This window comes from Aethalodelphis obliquidens, unplaced genomic scaffold, assembly GCF_003676395.1.
Source record: "Aethalodelphis obliquidens isolate GAN/ISIS:26980383/991018 unplaced genomic scaffold, ASM367639v1 scaffold31, whole genome shotgun sequence".
Lineage (NCBI taxonomy): Eukaryota > Metazoa > Chordata > Mammalia > Artiodactyla > Delphinidae > Aethalodelphis > Aethalodelphis obliquidens.
The window spans coordinates 7,403,359-7,424,146 of NW_020837975.1; the positions used below are offsets into that span (position 1 = coordinate 7,403,359).

The following is a 20,788-nucleotide window of genomic DNA, read 5'->3' on the forward strand; positions in this document are numbered from 1 at the left end:
TTGCCTTGGTTAAGTTATTGAACGTCTCTGAGCCTCAGTTTCCTTATCTGCAAAACAGAGACTCAGCTGGATCATCTCTAAGGTCCCTGCTGGATGAGTCTGCGGCTTCCTACCTCACGTGGCCCCCACCTTCCTGTCCTCCATTGCCATCGACACAGCGATGAGGGCCCAAGGGCTTATTCTCACTTCTGGGAGCAAAGTATAAAAAGAAAAAAAGGAGGGTAGAGGTTTCATACTTAACAGTTTTGACTAGAGCCATCCTGTTTATTTTCAACAGTGTAGGAGCATATTTGAGATTCTGATGCATGTGTGTGCAAACACACACACACACACACACACACACACACACACACACACACAGCCTGAGCTCAAAGATACTTGAGAAAAACAAATCTCTTGTTGATCACGGTTGCCGTGAGTACTACACTCCTTCAGTCTGAACTTGTACTCTCTCTCTGAGTTCATCTGTCGCTCAAGTATTTGATTGTGTAAGAGGTAGAATCTTAGAAGACAAGGTTCCTGTACCTCAGTTAACAGTGGAGGTGAGAAGCCCAACCTGGGACCCCTGACCTTTGGCCTGGGACTCTCGGGGGCATCAGCAAGCCTCCTCTCCACCCTTTCTTCTCTCTGTAGACCCCCGGGCCCGGCACACCTCCCCAGCCTGCCTTCCCCACTCTGTCTCCCCCTTCTTTCCTCTTATCCCAGAACTCTGCGAGGAAGGGACAAAGTGGAAGTATTGCCCCAGCTTTGCTGCCTCTGAAGTAAGCACGCAGCCCCCTTTTCAATTGTTACTGCCTATCAAACAAGACAAAAACGGGAAACAAATAGCCAACAGTAGAGATGTTATGAAGTTATGAGAAATATTAAAAGTAATGGTTGTCCTGGGTCTCACGCAAACATGAGTAAACTCAGTCTTTCTTTGGCTCCTCTGACCGACCTTTCCCTCTCGATGTTGTCTTGACGCTGTATGTAGCTCCCACTCCTTTTCCGAAGGGCCCTCCCTCCTAGGCACACCCACAGCCCCTGGGGAACGGTCTTGGCTGTGGTAAATGCTTGCAGAACAGTTGGGACTGGTGGGTTGTGGTCGCTCTGGAATCTTGGTGCAGGCCAAGGCGAGAGATGGTCTTGGCAGGGTAGGTGGCCCAGGGGTCTCCCAGGGCCAGGATCTCACAGTGTGGAGAGGGGCAGTGTGGCCGTCTTTTCTGCCTTTCCTCTCCCGTGTGCAGCCTTTCATGTTCTTCCTGAGAAAGTGCATGTACTCTGTCATTGCAGCTTGCCAGACTCCCTTGCCAACAGGCCCAAGAGTGCAGGTCCCCAGGGCATTCCCAGAGCGGGCAGTCCCCACTGAGACTGTTTGGGAAAGGCTGTGTTCTTTCTGGTTGTCTGGTGTGGTTAGCCCATAGCCTTTTCATACCACTGCCCATGTAGGGAATGGGTTTTCTCAGGAGTCCCAGAAGGCATGTGACCTCGCCCTGCCAGCCTGATGAGAAGCGAGGGTTTGTTGCTCTCCCTCTACCAAGTACTGTGTCTTCAAATGCTGGGGCTGTTCCGTGGCCTCCCATTTCCTCACCAGCCAAAGGGAGCCCTGTCCCTGAGCTCTGGGCTCAGAGCCTGTTGTGTTTCTTCAGGGCCATCGAGTTGTGCCCCTGTCCACTTGGCCAGGAAAGAGGGACAGGAGCCCATGTTGCTTAGGAGCACTGACGTGGGTGGCAAATTCTAAAGAAAAGCAAGAGGATGACAGCATTTAATGCAGGAGGCTGGTGGCCTCAGAGGGGCAGGGAAGGGGGGGCCTTGATCCAGGAAAGGCTGTGTTGAATTGGTCGTGTTCTATTTCCTGAACCAAGTGGTGAGCATGTGGATGGGTCATTTATTATTGTTGAAATTACAATATTATAAAATATACTCTTTGTAATTTAGGAAATATTTCATTTTTTTAAGAGGAAAGAACACAGTTCCTTGTGGTTGAGGTCATCACAGGGCTGATACGCAAGAGGATGTTGGCAGGAACTTAGTGACGCAGTGAGGATGCCATTGGAGGAATTTTAGGAGGAAAGATGCCACATAGCTGCTGGGAAAGCCACCACTTTCCTCCTCTCATTTCCTCTTTGGGAAAAATCTCAGATGGAAGAAAGATTTATGTCCTAAACAAATTCCTCCCTAAAAATCGGTTAAGATATAACCACTTTAAAAGCTCTTTGTGTGTTTTCCACTGGGTATTGACTAAGCCCGCCCAGTGCTCAGTACCTGCTAGGAGCACCAGTGGGAAACACAAAAGAAGCGGAAGAGGCATGGTACACTTATGTCAAAGGACTGGGCGCAGTCCTCGGACCATATTTACATGGGCATGTTTGTGTTAGTACGGGACAGCCAGGCTGCCTCTGCTGTAAGGATCCTAAAGCAGAAACCTCAGATGCAGTCAGTCCAAAAAGGGTGCTGGCAGGGCACCAGAGTTTATCGAACACTTGCTGTGTGCCAGCCACTCTCCCTGTGTTATCGCGTCTAATCCCCATCCTGTACCTCGAAGCAGGTGTTCTCATCCCCGTTTACAGACAAGGTTCAGGTAGGTTAATGTATTTCACCAAAGTTACAAACCAAGGGTAAAGCCTTCTTCTTGTTCTGACTTGGAATACTTTTTTATATTAGACCACATGGCGTGGAAGAGCACAGGTGACTAGAGCTGGACCTGGAAGGAATTATAGGGTGAAGATTTGGGGGCTGCAGAGGAGGCAGAGGCCTGCCAGGCCCAGGCGTGGGATCTCAGGAGCAGTAGGGACGTGGGTTGGTGGGAATGGTGGGCTGAGCAGTAGGCCCCACATCAGCCTGCAGCCAGGGTCAGGCATCTCAAGTTCGCTGTTGTCTGTACCCCTGAGCTCTGCTTTCCACCCGGAAAATAATTATCCTCCATGTACCTACCACTCCTGTGGCATATTTCCATGTGTCTTATCTTCCATGATTATATTTGGGGGATATAAGGATGCCATTTCCGTGATTTTTTGCACTGCCTTTTGGGATTGGGGTTAGGGCAGGGCACAGACTAGTTCCTAGCTCAGGTTTTTTGTTTAGGATGACCTTGGATGCTCTTGAGCTTTAGAACACATCTCTGAGACTTGGAGGACTCTAGTTGCTTTGCCTCCCTGCCCCATGGTCTGCCAGGGAAGGTAAGGGGACCAGGAGGAGGTCTTAGATGAAATGCCCCTTTGTCTCTGTGCTCCCAGCTGGAGATCTGGGTGGGCTGACGGCGGTTCCTGTTCACTACCTGCCAGATGCAATGAGTGGAAGCTGGAAGTTTGACTAGTGAGAGGTGGCCTCTGAGGTGATAGCAGGTAAGAGCCCATGACTTGGCTCTGTAACCAGGAGCGATCACACAGCCTGGGCTACTTGGCCCTGGGCCATGGCCGTGATGATCAGTGAAAGTATAAGGCACTGTTCAAACAGGAGCCACGATGAGGAAGAAGGAAGGGCTGGAAGTATGCTTCGAGTCACCTGGGATGGTTTTCCAGCCCTCAGCAGAGAGGCTCTTTAGGAGAAAGCAGCCAGAGAAGGGTTCTGTGTCTGTGGGAGTTTAAACTTATTAGATAATGAAAGTGGTTTGAGAATTCCTACATGCACAGCTTGGGGTATTGATAACAGAGGCGAGAGCTTATCAGACACTGCTGCCAGCTCCCCCAGGAGGCTTTTGACATGGCCAGTCAGGACTAGGGTTGTTTGGTTAATCACAAAACTCTTTTAAAGGAGGAAGTCATTTTTAAAAAGGATACAAACGTTTTACTTTAACTCCAAACGCATAGGTGAGCAGGCTAGTCTTTTGTGGAGCTGGGGCTTTTTCTTTCCATGTGGACCTGCTAATTTGGAGTTCTCTGTCCTGTTTATTACATGAACCACATCTATAATATATGATTGATTTAAACTTCTAGATTGAGTTTCTTAAAAGCAAAGCTAGAATTTGGCCACTTGTGAAGCAGTCTGAGCACAGAATCCTTTTAGAAATTTTTATGGTTTATTTCTCCAACAACACAATTCAAGGGCACATTTTTAAAAAATGATCCTGTTATTGAGTCTCTTCGAAGCATCTACCAGGTTGCCACAGAAACAGCTTTTTGCACTTATTTCATCGCTTATGTAATGTTTAATTTTCTGTTTCCATCAACAAATACAACCATCTTAAACAGTTTTGGAAGTGATCCCAACTGGTTCTTGATGAGCAGAACCCTCAGCGGGAGGAAGCGGAAGACCCACAGGTGTGCCTGGGAGACTCCTGCCCGCTGTGAACATGGTTGGCGTTGGGCTAGTTACTGAGGGTCCGTCAGTTGAGTTGTTAACAGCTTGCAGGGTTGGTGTTCGCCCTGTCAGAGATGACCGTGCGGATTCCACAGCCTCCGCCTGTTTCCCCAGCTTTCTCTAAGGTGAGGGAATGGTGCCCACACCAGACTTCTAGCCCTCCCCTCTCCTCCCTCTCCTCTGTTTGGTATTGTCCGGGGTTCTGTGTGCTCCTGCTGAGGAGCCGCCTTGTAGAAAGGCGTCACCTCCCTCACATGAAACTTTTGCCCTGAATGGAGAAGCAGCCTCCAGCTGAGCATCCAGGAAGTGAGCTATTGTTCACGCAGCAAGTTCCAAACATTTTCTGCCAGAAGGAAGCCGTTTCCCTCTGGTCTGTCCTTTTAAAAAAAAAAAAAAAAGGAATCTGGGTTTTGATTAACTTGTTTTTTGGGTAGAATTCTGTTTCTTTTGGAACCAGATGAATGTGAATCATGAGGGCAAACCCCTTCTAAGCTCTGTAAGCTAAAATGAGCAATGGAGGGGGACCGTGCAGACTCCTTCTCCTGGCCTCTGTGGTTTTACAAGGGCTGCAGGTGTTTCTTGGTGTAAGGAAGGCTTGCATCTGCTCAAGTGGGTTACAGAGTGAAAACGAAATGACTTTTAGGCTCAACCCTGTTTTCTAAGGACTTAATTTAAGAAGGCACTTTCGTACCTCCTGCTGGGGCCCGGGGATGTGGCAGGGCCTCAGATCTCCCAGGAGCAGGGACAGACAGACACTGCTGTTGGATAAGGAGCAGATCTCTCCATCTGTGCTTATGGGAGCAAGAACCTTATCTTTCCTTCTAGGATGATGTCATCCAGCGAAGCCCATGTCTTTTAGGTGGTGCAGAGCTTGCTCAAACTCATGTCATAATAAATTAATTCCTCATTAGAGCTCTGTTTGGGAACCAAACACTTCACTAAGACTCTTTATGTGCTGTCTCACATCATTATAGGAACCTCGTGTTGAGGTCTTCATTTTGCCTTTGAAGAAACTGAGGCTTTAAGAAGACAGGTCAAGTAATTTGCCTGTAGCAATGATTGCATGAGTAAGGAATTTTTTCACATTTTATAGAAAGGGAAATTGAAAGAGATGTTAAATGACTTATCCAAGGTTCCACAGCTAATTAAGTGGACTTTTTTTAAAGTGGATTTTGAACTCAGGTTTCTTATTTCAAAGTTCTCATTCTTTCCATCAGTGTACACTGCCTTTCCAATGTCCTCAGTCCCACGTATTTGAAATTCTACTCTGGGCTTTACTAGAGTAGAAGCTAGGCCCTAAATAAGCTGAATTAGGAAGATAATTAATCAGGCACTGGCCACATAGTTCTACTCCTGTGATCATGTTATTGAAGTTAAAAGTTATTTAACTTTTCTGATATTTGGTTTCCTCTTCTTTAAAGTGGGAGGAACTTTTTTTTTTAATTTATCTTTGGCTGCATCGGGTCTTCATTGCTGTGTGCGGGCTTTCTCTAGTTGCCACGAGCAAGGAGCTACTCTTTGTTGCGGTGTGCTGGCTTCTCATTGCGGTGGCTTCTCTTGTTGTGGAGCATGGGCTCTAGGCATGCGAGCTTCAGTAGTTGCGGCACATGGGCTCAGTAGTTGTGGCTCGTGGGCTCTAGAGTACAAGCTCAGTAGTTGTGGCTCATGGGCTTAGTTGCTCCACAGTATGTGGGGTCTTCCCTGACCAGGGCTCAAACCTGCGTGCCCTGCATTGGCACGCAGATTCTTAACCACTGCGCCACCAGGGAAGTCCCCCCTGCCCCCCAGCTGGTTGTGAGGATGAACTGAATCGCCGGGAGGGCACTCAGGGGGTACTCAGTGCACGGCACCTGACTGAGAGAATTTCGCCCTGGAACCTGTCCACCCTGGAAGGCTGGAGTCTTAACAGTGTTGATCCCAAGTACTTTCCAAGGAGAAGGGTACCTTGCTGTGAGCACCTGTACTTGATTTTCAGGAAAGATGACCTCCTGAAGTAGGAAAGGGATAATTTTTTTTATTTGGCTGCGTCGGGTCGTAGTTGCAGCACACGCGATCTTCGTTGTGGCATGCAGGGTCTTTCGTGGCGGCACACAGGCTTCTCTCTAGTGGGCTTCTCTCTAGTCGCGGCGCATGGGCTCCAGGGCGTGTGGGCTCTGTAGCTGCAGCACGCGGGTTCTCTCGTTGAGGCACGCGGGCTTAGTTGCCCTGCGGCATGTGAGATTTTAGTTCCCCGACCAGGGGTTGAACCGGAGTCCCCTGCATTGCAAGATGGATTCCTAACCGCTGGACCACCAGGGAAGTCCCAAGGGATAATTGAATAAGCTCTTGGCATGGTCCACACACCTTTCCCTTGCAGTATTCTGAGGGTGGATTTGATCCCATTTTATTGATTTCAGGCTATAGAGCAGGGGTCCCCAACCCCTGGCCCATGGCCTGTTAGGAACCGGGCCGCACAGCAGGAGGTAAGCGGTGGTGAGTGAGTGAAGCTTCCTCTGCTTCTCCCCCATCGCTCCCATTACTGCCTGACCCCCCCCCACCCCTCCCCACCCCCAGTCTGCGGAAACATTGTTTTCCACAAAACCAGTCCCTGGTGCCAAAAAGGTTGGGGACCGAGCTGTAGAGGATACAAATGCATCCTGCTAGCCCAGTGTCCTAATGTGCTCCTTGTCATGCTAAAGCAACTCACAGAGGGATCAGCGTCCTTTGAGTCTGATTATATGAACCAGTTTCCCAGGGCCTGTTCATCCCTGGGAACACTTCGATAATTGAGTTTTCAGACTGTCAAGACTGGGGTTAGCCTGGGTTCCAGAATAGAGAAGGCCACACCACAGAGTAGCGGGGCTGAGAGCCCTTAACCCTGAAAGCTTAGTGACTCAGAATAATGGTGAAGTCAGCTTTCCCACATTCCTTTCTCTTTGTTTCCTTTGCCTATTGGGCATGTCTCTGCTTATTAGCATGTTGAGCAGAGTTCATTACAAATGATGAAGCTCAAACCAGTATTGATCTTACCATTTATTATTCTCTAAAGGATTTGATCCTGAAAGAGATTTTTGTCCCAGTATTTTATTCTGAAAAACTTCTAATGTACAGAAAACTTGAAAGAGACTTTTGAATAGTGAGCGAATGCCTATATATTCACTACCTAGAGCCTAGATTCTACATTTCGATTTTGCTGTACTTTATCTCATATCCGTCCATCCCATCAAAATATAAAATAAAATCCATTTTATATTTTGATGCATTTCAAAATAACTTGCAAACATCAGTACATTTCATCGCTAAACATTTTAACATGTATATCATTACTTAGAGTTTGGTATTTGTTTATAGTTTTGGGGGTGGGGATTTATACAAATAAAATGCATAAATCTTGAGTCTACCATTCCCTGAGTTTTGATAAGTGCATACGTTTGTGTGACCCAAATTCCTGTCAAGATACAGGAATATTACTATCACCACAGGAAGTTCCCTCGAGTCCCTTCCCAGTCAATCTTTACCCCTCCCCACCCCCCAGCAACTACTCTTCTGACATTTTCCCAATCCTGGATATTAGTTCTGCCTATTCTAGACCTTTATATAAACTAGAGCACATACTGGAATCAGTGCAGTATGTGTTCTTTTGTGTAAGGCTTATCTGAAAGATTTTAACTAGTGCTTTAAAATGAATTTGGGGGACTCTATCAACTTCATCTGTCCAACTTCTTCCTATTTCACAAGTTCAGAGATACTTAGGAGTGGCAGGCTGCAGGAAGTCTCTGCGCATCTGATGGTTACTGGTAGTGTATTTGTATCAAGCATATACAATTTTTTTTAACATCTTAAGTATATATAATTTGGTACTCAAAATTCTACATTTGTGTCCCCTGATATTACAAGGCAAGTGTTCCCCTGCAGAATCTGAGGAGCCAGTGGATATAGGACCCCTTTCTTTCTCTGGCCACACTGCTGAGGAAATCAATTCTGAGTGGATGCTTAGGGTGTTTTCTTTGGGCTCCTTTAATCCATAGCCGTACTAAGAGTGCAGCACACTGTAGTGAAGTTCAGGCTGTGGAAGAACAGGACCAACAAGGGAAGGTTACTTGGAAATTGGTGGTGAAAGCAAAATTGAAGAAGGACCAAGAGGCAGGTTCCCCAGTGTTTGAGAGAACTGCAGCCTTTCTGAGTGGCTTCCTCCGCATTCCTACCCTCCTCACCCGAATAAGCCTGCTCCTGGACAGAAAGTAGATTGCGTAAATTGGACTAGAACCCAAATACATAATCCTCATTAATCTTTTAGAGTCTTGTCCCACTTATTAAAGCCAGTACTTGGCGAATAACCTAGAGTTACGTGGCAGCAATAATAAGTTAATTGAAATCTAGGTCTCCCAACTATTTTTCTTCTTTCAGCAGTTTCTTGGGGCTTTGAGTTAAAGAGTGCTTGTATAGTAGGCTGTTCTAGAATGAGAAGGTCACTTGGCAGGTCTCGTCTACTTTCTGCCAAGTGGCAGGTCTGGGGCACGAGCATCGGTTAGGGAAAGGGCCAGCAGGTAGTTGTGGGGTGTGCGATGCTTTGGGGAGCAAGGCCGGTATCAGCCACTCAAGAGGTATGGGAACGATAAAAATGAGGAGGGAGAAGGGGAGTTAGAGACTTAGACTGAGGTCACGGGCTTCCAATCTCGGCCAGCGTAGCCTGGGGCAGCACACCTCGGGCTTTCATTTGAGCCTGTGTCAGAGACAGAAGGACAGAGACTTTTGAAACAAAACAGCTCTGTGGTCTCCCAGTCTCTTAGGAAAAGGGGGATTGAGAAGGAAGGTGGCAGCATAAAGGGGATTCAAATGGGGATACAACAATAAATATGGTAAAGATCCAAGGTCGCCCCCAACCCCATGAGACTGAGACTAACCTTGCTCTGTGGAAAAGAAGTGATTCATTGTTAGTGGAGCTGCCTCGGAAGGGACAGCCCTGAGCCTGCTGGCAGATCTGTATTCATCCCCTGCTGTCTTCTTCCATCCCCCCACCCCGTCCCTCTCCTATAAATGCAGTTGACAAGGTTAAAAAATCAGGACAAATAATTTACTTCAATCCATCTTTGTCTTTCCCCAGGCCTTGTGCAATTCAGTATGTGGGGAGAGGGAACAAATAACTCAGACCCTGGTCGGTGACCCTTTTTCAAATGTGGGGAATCAAAGCCCACTCTAGGCTGAGGAGTGCCTGTCGGCCGCTGAGCCGCAGAAGACAGAGATGGTGATGAATTCTTATGTGCTCGCTGGGCCTGGGAGGCAGCGTCAGCAGCGTCAGGGTGCCTTGCACAGCCAAGGGGCCACCTCCGGTGTCGTCGGTCACCTGAGGGCAGGGGCTCGGGGCCTCTGGGGAGGTCGAGGAGGCGAGGGCTCGACCTGTGCTCCTGGGAATGGGGGGCGCTGTCCAAGCCGGGCTGTCTGGCCCCGGCGGGGGGAGAGGGTCTGCCTCCCTGGTCCCCGCCAGAGGGCAGGCTCGGCGCCCCCACTGAGAGCAGTGCCATCAGCGGGCTGCTGGGCGTCTAGCTGTGGGGTAGTGCTTCAGCATCCTCACCTGAAAAATGGGATGACACGTTTTCTTGGCAGTGAGTCGAGGCTCTGAGGGACTGTTGAGAGAAAGGGCCAGCTGGTAGTCGTGGGGGGTGAGGTCACTGTGCCAGCAACCCAGGGAGGTTGGAAAAAGATAAAAATGAGGAGGGAAGGGGTGTTAGAGAATCCAGACTGGGGTTGAGAGTGTTGGCTACCTTTCCCCTCTTACTGTATCAGTGAGGTGACTAGCCTGGCCTGGGCATTTAACAAATGGTAACTTGTTTGTTACCCGGCCCCTCCACGTGCCAGCTCTGTGCAAGTCACCATGTGGCCTCTTAAAGAAACAGTATGAAACGGGGATCTTACCTTTATTGGTCCTATAGTGTCTCTGGGACACACCATAAAACAGCTAATTGGGAAGTTACAGTGCAAGCACAGTGTGTTTCTGGGCCAGTAAAGTATTAATTGTTGGGGGTAGAGAAGGAGAGATAGATGGTGTCTCCAGCCCTGGTGGTACAGGCCCAACGGGACTGGTGTGTTTTCCATCTGGTGGCAGGGTCCTCGGGGGCTGATAGCTCCGCAGGCAGCAAAAGGGGGTGGGGGAGAGTGTCTGACGTCAGGCACCAAATTCAGTTGCCAATCAATTCCAGAAACATCTCCCTTCAGGTTCCCATTTGCCGCAAAAGAAGGTTGGAGAAAGGCAATCTCTTTCCCTTTCTCCTCTCAGGCCTCAGCTTATGACCAGACTGATTCCTGTTCCCCTGATGTTTTTGCAGTGAGAGCCCCTGAAAATGCCCATTGCTTCTCACTCGTGCCACCTCCTAGGAGGGAGGCTCCCCACGGGCCTCAGAGCCATGTTGCACCGAGGCTGTGGTTCTCCTTGGACCGCCTTTATCCAGCACACTTCCTGGGGCACAGAAGACCCATCAGAACCTAGGGAGGTATTTCTCCGCGCAGCAGCTGTCTTCTCCCCCCTGCCCCTGTGACTCCCAGTGTCCACGGAAAAGCCTAGTATGATCTGAGTTGCTCCTGGCAGCCAGGTTATGGTGACCGGAGTGGAGCCTCTCTGGATATAGAATGTCACTTCCCGTTGCCAGCCTGTGGGCATCCGGGATCCTGTGTTCCTAACAAGCAGATGGGAGAGGGCCTTAGTGGCAGGATTCCTAGTGTTTGGTTTTGGTTCTGTTTTTAGCCATACAGGGAACACATTTTATACAGCCCTGGTAGGGGGGAAAAAAAAAGTCTGAATGGAATAATTCTGAATACTTGCTGAAAATGGAATATTTCCAAGCATTTTTTTGAATAGATGAGTCCATTATGGTGATAACTTTCAGGATTTACTTTACTAAACACAAATGTGAGCTGAGCTCTCTATAGAGTTCATGTGAAGCACAGTATTTTTTTTTTTAAAGATTTTTTGATGTGGACCATTTTTTAAAGTCTTTATTGAATTTGCCACAATACTGCTTCTGTTCTGTGGTTTTTTGGCCCCGAGGCATGCAGGACCCCAGCTCGCCTACCAGGATCCAGCCCGCACCCCCTGCATTGGAAGGCAAAGTCTCAACCACTGGACCGTCAGGGAAGTCCTGAAGTGCAGTATTAAAGCATGGCCATTTCCCATCTCTCTCCAAAAATGTCATGGATCCCAAACAACAGAAGAAGAAGAGAATGTTGAACTGTTCCCTTCTGCTACATTCCACCTGCATCTTCCCCTGACATTCCCCTGAGATGCAGAATGTTTCTGGGAAAGCAGCCTAATCAAATTGTTTTTTAACTCAAGCCTAAATGGTTAAACTACACGAAGTGTGTAGATCAGAACGGTATCTGTCTCCTATGACCGCTCCTCTGTGTCTAGACTGAAATGACCATATTCCCCCTTCGCTGGTTCTGGGCCCCCGGGGTGTGGCAGGGGGAGGTGATGAGGTCCCACTCCTCCCTGTGTCCACGGACTGGCTGAGGGGCTGGGTGGGGACCTGCCAGTCTCTGCCCGCACAGGCCCGCTTCACCGCCACTTCCCTCCTAGCCCTGTGCTTCCGCCAAGGCTGGAAGGAGTCCTGGGTCGCAAGCTGTTGGAGAGCTCTCAGTTCCTCTATAAACTAGAATCTTCTCAGCTGGACTTGGCTACTGCCGTTCACAGAAAACAAAACACACTTTCTAGTTTGGATGACATTGGTTCTGAGAGTTCCCCGGCTAGCAGTTCCCAGCTGGCCTGCAGGCTGAAGCACCCAGGGGGCTGTGGCAGCTGAGCTTTTCACCTGAGGGTGACCCCTGGGGCAAGCAGGAGGGAACGGAGCAGAGAAGCAGCAGCAGCAGAGGAGCAGCAGCGTGTCCAACCCTGCTCACTCTGACTTCCAAAGGTCCTTTGGCAAAATGTCATGGGTTGAGCAGCCAGGAGATCCTGATTGGACAGGCCAGCCAGGGCTTTGGGTGTTAGGTGATTATGATGATAATGAAATATATAATGTAGGGCTTGACTTTATTCCAAAAGACACCTTGGAGTCACCTTCCATTTCAGTTTTTCCCACCCTGACACTCTGTGTGGCCTTGGGAAAACAGCTTTTCATTGTTGGCTCTAAGTAAATGTAAACTGCTCTTTGTCTGTCTGTCTGTCAGTTGCCTCTTTTACCATGAGCCAGGCCCAGGGGGAAGAATGGCAGATAAAACATGCTTGATTCCATCTGTCCTGCTGCTTGCAGTGGTGATTCTCCCACATTTACCCACTTTGGCCTGGAGGAGGCACCCAAAGGCTGGTAGAGCCATTCCAGGGATAAGGACCCAACCCTCCATGTAAGAAAACGTTTCCTCACCTTAAGCACCCTACTTTTCTCCTGTAAATGCAGAAAAGAAAAAGAAGGCACACCAACAGATACCTGTGGAGTGCCTGCTCGTTGCCCAGCTTTGAGGCTTCTGAAATCTGAATGTAATGACTGATGTGTCATTTAATGCCAGGTTGGGCCTTGCAGCCTGGTGGTGGGGGAGAGTTTATCTGGAAGGTAAGAGCTGTCTTCATATATCCCTAAGCCTTTCCTGTGGAAGAGGAGATGAAGTTAGAAAAAATGTTTAAATCTGTAGAAAGACAAACGTTATAACTTGGCGCTTTATGCAAATAGGGTGAACTGACTGGGAGAGTTAGCAAGTGCCCCATCTCTGGAAGGTCTTTAGCAGAATTGGACATGGCATGGGAGTTGGGATTATATGACCTGTGAGGTCCCTGCTGCTAACTCAAGATTCTGTGCCTGGAAGGACTCCAAGAGATCACTAGGATATCTTAGAGATATCCTTGCACCTGGGTTCAAAGATGTATGTGAAACAGTATTCATTGTAGCACTGTTTAGAATGAGTGCCTGTCCGAAGACTGGTTCAATAAATTATCATATAGCCTTACACGGGATGACTATACCTCATCCATTAAAAAAAAAAAAAAGATGTTCTTTATGAACTGTGGCAAGAACTCCAAGATGCATTATTAAGTGGAAAAACCAAGATGCAGAACAGCATATCAGTATGCGGGGTGGTGGAATACATTCATATATTTGCTTAATTGCAAATAGATCTGAGGGATACTTGAGAAACTGGTTATACTGGTTGCCTCCAGAGAGAAGAACTATAGGCAGCTGGGAGACGGGAGTAGGAAGGAGACTTTTCTCTGAATAACCTTTTGCCTGTTTTGAGTTTTGAATCGTGTGGATGTATTGTCAAAAAATAAATATAAGTAAAAATATGTTTTAAAACTTTAAAAATAAGTTTTACTAGGTCGGAGCACTGTGGACAACAGAGGGGAAGTGGGAAACAAGCTAACCTTTTATTGAGCATCTACTATGAGCCAGGTCTTTGGCCAGATGCCTATGTACATGATACTTTTAATCCACACAGTCCTTTATGGGAGGCAGTATCCACCCCCAATTTTATGGATTCAGCACTGCGGCGTTGCGGGGGTGGAGGAGAAGTACCCTCCTGGCTGGCTGGGTCGTTGCCATGTTGCACCTGAAATGGGCAGGGCCAGAGAAAGGGATGCTCTGGAGAGGGCTGGAGGGAGGGGGGCCTTTTCTTTAAGGGACACTGCAGACCTGCCGAGGCACTGCCTGCTTCTGATGCCGGCCGATAAGTCGAGGCACACCCTCCGTTTGCTGCACGGGTCAGATGTGTTGTTTCCTTTGCTTTTGCTGAGCTCAGGGATGGAGTTCGCAGTGTGCATTAACAAGCAGTTAGGTGACTGCTAGAGGAAAAGACCTTCCTGTGCTCCCGGCTGCCAGGGGAGAGGTGGTGCTTACCCTGTGTTGTTCTGCCGGGTGTCAAAAGTGCTGCCTTTGCCTGCCAGCTGGAGGCTGGCTGGAGAGCTGTTATTTTTCTGACTGTCAGACCTGAGGCTCCTTACTTTCACTTAGAGGAAGAAACATCCAAGCCCTGGTACAAAAGGTCCTCTTTTCCTTTCTTTGGAAAAAGAGCAGTGAATGAGCTCATTACCACTGCAACCCAATTGGGGTTGAGGGGGGGCTCCTCCTCGCTGTCTGGGCCTGCCCCTAGCCAGGTTTCCGGGAACAGGGGGCTTAGATCTGGCCCAGGGTGACCAAAGCCAGATGGCTGGGACAGGTGGTCCATACAGGGGGCAATGCTGGAGACATTTGGATGCTTTGAGACCAGCTCTCTCTGCTGTGGTCTAGAGGAAGGACAAGTATCTGCACCTCTTCTCCCCTGAATGCAGAGCTGCATCCAGGACTGACGGCCTCCAGGGATCAAATGATCCTCCATTCAGCGTTATGTGCCCATTCAGGTGCTCTAGAAAATGTCTCCACCCCTCAGAGCTGGCAGTCATGCAATAGCAATTATCTGTTGAATGCTTACGAATTGCCAGGCACTGCTCTAGGCGCTGGGGGTATAGCATGGAACAAAGCTGGCAAAGCCTCTGCCCTCATGGAATTTAGATTCTGGCATGAGCAGTGAAGGGTGCCAGCACTGGCCTGCTCTTGCACCCTCTGCCCAGTTTCCGCTGGGTCTGAAAGAGCTGGAGGGTGGGGGGACTGACATATAAATTGCCTTGGAAGGGAGGCTCTTGGGCGTTTCTAGCAGCTGAGCTCCGATTGTTACCCGCTCACTCCCTTCAGAGCTCGTCTTTAGACCCTACAGGGCTGTGGCCAGAGAAGAGCCTTTCTTGATCGGAGCACCGTGAGCTCTGAAACCTTGCAGGTTGGTGCTGGACCTTGGAATCGTCTGGAAGAGACCCGGAGGCCTACCCTGGTGTGCGCGCTGACGGTGAGCTGGCGATGTTTGACTCGAGCCTGACAGCCTTTCCTTTTTGTTCCTCTTTTCTTCCATCTCAGATTGAGAAGATCATGAGCTCTATTGGAGAAGGGATCGACTTTTCTCAGGAACAGCAGAAGATCTCAGGTATGGTACCAAGCAGCCGTTTTCCCCATGGAGCACCACCCTCTGGGTCCCTTCTAGCTCAGGTTTTTCTCTGACGCAGAAGACAGACATTTGGGGGGTGAGAGAAGTCAGCCTCAGACCACGTCACTCTCTTACAATTTGGAATCTCATGTGTCCACACAGCCCATCTAGCTCTTACTGTAGGAGCCATGACTCCTTTTACATAGTGGAGGGGAAAATATACAAATTGAATTTTAGGCTGTCTATTAGGAAGCCCTTTTATAAAAAGTGAACGATTGTCACTTATTCATCGTTGTTTTCATAAATGTAGGCTTTCTCTGATTGGCTTAATGTGGAGTGCTCCTCGTGTTGGTCTCCCAGCTTCCCAGGCGGCTCTGGCACTACCTCTTCATGGGCACGTGGCTTTCGTTCACCTGATCCATGGCAGCGGCAGAGCGCTGGGTTGGACTGTTCAGCCTGCATCGCCTGGAAGGGTTGGCTCTGCTGTTTCCTCCTTGTGTCTGTTTCTCCACTTTTCCATTTACTTAGACACTCATCATTTTTACTTCAGATCACTGTTACTTGGGGTATTCTTTTCATCTCAAAGCCCTACAGGTGAGGCCTGCCTCCATTTCCTTTGTTTGAAACAAAGGAACTAGGGAGGCCATACCTGAGCTGTTTTTCTTGGTAATAGAATTATGGTTGTGTTACTTGCTCAGGTGAGGTGACATCTTAAAGGTGCATCCCAGAGCACCTGTTGCACCCCCTCCCCCAAGCATCTGAAGACGGAACTGCCACCAGTGCATCTGGGCTGAAAGCAGCTTGGGACCCTGGCCTCTTCCCCTTATTGGGGAAGTGCCTCTCTGCCCTGAAGGGGTGGCTTCCTTGTTCACTTAGGAGGCTCCATCCAGGATTGACCTGTAAGCCCTGAGTGACACCTCTAGTTCCTCCATGGGCCTCTGGCCCTGGCAGGAAGTCTGAGGGATGGGGGCAAGTATGCACGTCAGGGATAAAGTTGCTGCTGAGGCCATGGGGCTTGTGGAGAGAGCATGGGCTCTGGAGCCGCAGCCCTGGTTCACATCCTGATTCTAGATACCTGTGTGTCCAGGACGAGTCGCTTACTCCCTCCGAGCCCGCAGTTTCCCATCTGCAACATTTGGATATAGTACTTCTCTCTTATATTTGTTAAGAGTGAGTAATATATACAAACACTTGAGCTAAAGAGGTACTCAGTAAATAGTAGTTATGCTCATTTTTCTCCAGGAAGTGATTACTTTCTCATATCGACAAACCTGGAGAGGAGGGGCGTCTGCCCCCCTACCTTGTCTCCCTCCACGCTTTTTCCCACTGTGTTCCTGGAGACACCCCCCTTCAGCCCTGTTTCCCTGGGCTCTAGCAGAGAGGGTCCGGTTGGGTTGGGCTCATCTTTGCCAGTCTTGGATCATGCTGAGGGTCTGCACAAGTGGCTCTTCTGGCTAAGAGTTTGTGGCTCTCTTTCCAGGCACTTGCCTACACGCAGTCCGGGGAGCTTTCCTTCTGTTGTGGTTTGCAGGCTTTTACCAAGAGCGTGTGTTTGTTGGGAATAGATGTTCAGGACTGAGACGAACACTGTTGCCATGTGCTTTAGGGGCAGCAGGTATGGGTCTGATGCAGTCAGCTTTTGTGAGGCTGCTCTCTGCTTCCCTGTACCCCTCTGCATCTGAGGAGCCTACATCAGTTGCATGTGCTTGAGAGATTGGGGCAGAATCAGGCCATTACCTCCTGGCTTTGATAAAGCAGGAGATGTGGCAGCCCTTCTGGAAAACACTCTTCTGGAAGAGCCCTTCTTCTTGGAGCTGGTGACACTGAGCCCTTTCCTTGCCCTGTGGGCCCCACTTTCCAATTCTCGCCCCCCATGAACTCATGTGAATGGCAGGAGTTGGTCCAGCTACCCCCCTAGGTTTCTGGATCCCAACACACAGTTTTAGCAGCATTGAGTTGAGCCATCCTCCATACCCCAGCTTAGGAAAGTCGAGGGCGGGCACAGGAAGGTGGCCATGAGCAGAGGGTGCGTCCACCCGTGCTGCAGAGTCCCAGCTCGCAGTATCCGCATGGCGGCCAGGCTGTGAAGGATGGAGAGCGTGGGCTCAGGCCTGCCTGTGACCTCTGTCTTCTGTCTGATGGGTCAGGAGGGGGCTCTCCCCAGGACCTCGGGGAACACCAGCCGTCCGCTCAGACCAGAGCAGATTTCTTGTTTATTCTGAATGATCATTGTCAGAGTTCATGTTGTCCTTGGGCTTCTGGATCTAGGAGAAGAGGCCTGGGCTGTGGGGTTGCCATCCTGGGAGGAGGAGCAGGCGTGCCAGCCAGCAGCCCTTAACTAAGCATGGGATTGCCTGGTGTGACTGGTTTTGCAGAGGGTTGTGTCCTGAAGTGCCCCAGTATGGCACTTGAATCTCACTCCTCTTTTGGGCTGTGGGCCTCCTAGTGGCCAGCTCTGGAGCTGGTTACCCGTATCCTCAACGAGCATGTTTTACAACTCATCCCACTGTCTGGAGTCCAGGGAGGGCGAGCCTTCCCCCTGGCCTGGGCCACTCTGGCTGCTGTCATCAAAGACCTGTTCTTTCTAGCCAGCAGAAGAGAACGCTTGATTGTCTCTTGCTGAAGCCAGCCGTTTAGCTGTTGAGTAGCTGTTAAATGCAGGCTCCTCTAGGGGCCTGATCTCCCAGCACACAGAGCCCCTTCTTCACCAGGGCCACCAACAGCCTGTTGGGCTGCAGGTGCCTCCCAGCACGTTTACAGGGTGACACGTGGTCCCTGGGTTTGTGTCTCTGTACATGTTACCGTTTTTGTCTCCTCAGCTGTACTGGGGGTTTGGTCCTGGTTTCCCCTTGTCCTTGGTACCTCTCCTCCCATGTCTTCCTCCGCCAGAGAGTGAATGGCCTGCCCTGGGCCTGGCACTTCTCTGCTGGGCTCTGACGGCCTGGAGAGAAGTCTCTTCCCAAGTTGTTTGGGGCGCTCACCTGAGGACTATTAGTTGTAATGTCCTTATTTTGTCATCTGTTTTTGTGATACTGCGCCGCTTATCTGCCTGGCAGAGGCACAATCATTCCTGAAGTGGGGGCGGGGGTCACTTAACCCGTGGGCTGTGCCCTCAGGACAGTGTCCCTCCTCTGTCCCCTCTCTGGCTGTCCTAGAAACTATCGGCCAAAACTACAGAACTGTTCCTTCTCTATTCTCTCTGATAAGCTGTTTCCAGCCCCTGGAGCTGGAGGTAAAGTTTGGCCATCTCTGCCTTTTGTACGCGTGTGTATTAGGCAACAGCAGATATTGGAAAATCTGTCCTTTTGCTCCGATGCTGGTGCTGCTGTCTCCTTCTCCCTCGGTGGCAGAAGCAGCAGCTTCTGCTGCGATGTCCGATCCCTGATGTATTTTCCTGAGTGTGGAAGGGAGGAGGGTGGGCAGGGGAGGAGGGGGGGAGGGCCAGACGTTATGAGAGCGAGCAAGGACTGTGGAGCCGGCAGCAGGCAGCGTGAGAGCCCAGGAGCCTTTAGACAAAGCATTCTGCTGCGGTTCTGGACACGCACACATCCACCAGCAGCAGGCCGGGCCACGGCTGCCCAGCCGGGGGATTACGAGCAGGAATGAATCAGCAGCCGGGGGACACTTGACATCAAGGGCATACAAGAGCCCACCACTTAGGTTCCTGGAGCAGACGGCCCCACTCCAGGGCAGGGGAGCTCAAGCAGCCCCCAGACTCGGCATCTCGCAGTGCTGCTGCAGTGTGCATTGGGACCCTGACCACCATCTGTTCAGCAGAGGACAGAGGAGAGGGGGAACCTGGGACAGTGGGTCACCAGGGTCTCCTAGACAACCAAGCCACTTGGCCTTGGCCTGCCCCAAGGGGCAGAAAGTGCCGGGAACAGCATAATGACTTTCACCGTGTCAAGAGTTCTCCGGAGGTGATGTTTTTATAGTTGGTTCTTCTTTTTCCTTCCTTGCACCTCTTCTTCCCTTTTTCCTTTTTTCTTCTTTTATCTGTTCTTGCCCACGAGAACTGGAGAAGTAGGTGGGGTTAAGGCTCAGAACATCCAAGGTCTGCCCGGAAGGGCTGAACTTTTTTCCTCCCTGCACCAGCATGCTCCCCTGTCCTACCTGAGGAGCGGAGCAAATGCATCTCCTCCCCTCCCTGCTCATCCTCAGAGGAGGACAGCAAGCTTCGGAGACCCTGGGAAGACAGTTGCTGTCTTTATCACTCAGCCAAAGAGAGAGCAGCGCAGAATGGGAATAGACTTGAGCCACCACAGCTCAGCTGACGGAGGACCGCTTCCTTTCTCTCTCCTTTATTGGGCTGGGCTTTGTCTTCTTTAGCCAAGAACTGGATCTGCCCGCCTGCTTTCCAGCCGAGCAGGCAGGCCAGTCACGGGAGCAGCCAGCCACCGTCGGAAGAGGAATATGAACGCCCAGCCCCCGCCACACAGCCCCGCCCGGGAAGGCGGCCCCGCGGACAGCGGCCTGGCCGGGGAGACGCCCCGCTCGCCGGCAGCCGGAGTCTAGCTGGGGACCCGGCTCCCGGCCGGAGCTCCGGCCCATGCGCGCACGCACCGCGCCGGCTTGAGCCTCTGAGCACGAAGTGCCGGTGGCCATGGTTTGCTTGTTCCGGGACTGCTGGGGAAAGACAAGTAAAAGTCTCCTTTCTCCCCGTGCCGGGTTCCTGCTGCTTGTGTTGCATGCGCTGGCTCCCCGTGACCGTGAACGGAGTCCTCGCTGTGGTCGCTGTGCCTGTGTCCCTCCACTGCATGAAGAGGCGCGCTCGCACCTGACCGGCCTGTGCTGCAAGGTCGCGGGACTTGTCCCTCGTCCCTGGCCCCTTCTGGTGCCCGTGGGGACAGACTTTCTGAAATACCTCCGAGGAGGCGGACGAGTGCCGACCCGGAGAGCGTTGGGGCTTGGCTCCCCCGATCCCTGGGCCGCGGCCGTGCAGGTGCTGCAAGGCCCCGGAGCAGCAGGACCCAGGGGGGTGCGTGAGTGGGCCGTGGCCGCCCGGTGCCCTTGGTGCACCCACTGAGGAGGGGCCGCGGGGCCACTGCTCTCCCTCCTCTAGTACGGAGTGTGGCTGCTTTATGGTAATGACTATGATGTGGCAGTGCCATCTGTCTTCCTCTGAGTGCCGCTGCTACCGCCTCAATGGTTTTTCCCTTTTCAAGCGTCTGCCGATTCCTCTCTCGTCAGGTTCGCGGCCGCCGGAGCAGAGCGTCGGGGAGTGGCTGGAGGCCGTGGGGCTGCAGCAGTATGAGAGCAGGCTGCTTCTCAATGGCTTTGACGATGTCCGCTTCCTGGTGAGTGTCCAGGCCCCGGGGGAGACGCTCCCTGCTGCCCAGGCCGTGCTAGAGTTGGAAACTGTACGTAGATCTTTGTCTCGGGGAAGAGGGGGCTGCATGGCTTAAACCCGGGGCGCTCAGCTGAGTGTCGCCTGCTTCCTCAGCTCCGCTCCGGACACGGCCCTGTGGGGAGAGCTCTTTGCAAGTTTGCGTCCAAGAAGGCGTGTCTCTGATGCACCCATTGGCCCCATCCCGGCTCTCTTTCAGACACCAGGCAGTGGGTGGCTCCGAGAATTGAGGTGCACGGGACAGCCGGGTCC

General features: G+C 50.9%; 1 protein-coding gene across 7 annotated transcripts in view; it reads left to right on the forward strand.

The window, feature by feature from the left end:
• The window catches only part of ANKS1A (ankyrin repeat and sterile alpha motif domain containing 1A), a 189,495-nt gene that overhangs the window by 143,274 nt on the left and 25,433 nt on the right, over window positions 1-20,788 (forward strand). For all 7 annotated transcript variants that reach the window (XM_027127025.1, XM_027127023.1, XM_027127024.1 and 4 more), the window contains 2 exons: window positions 15,123-15,189; window positions 20,380-20,486. In XM_027127025.1, the coding sequence (XP_026982826.1) occupies window positions 15,123-15,189; window positions 20,380-20,486 (174 nt within the window). The remainder of the gene's footprint in view (window positions 1-15,122; window positions 15,190-20,379; window positions 20,487-20,788) is intronic.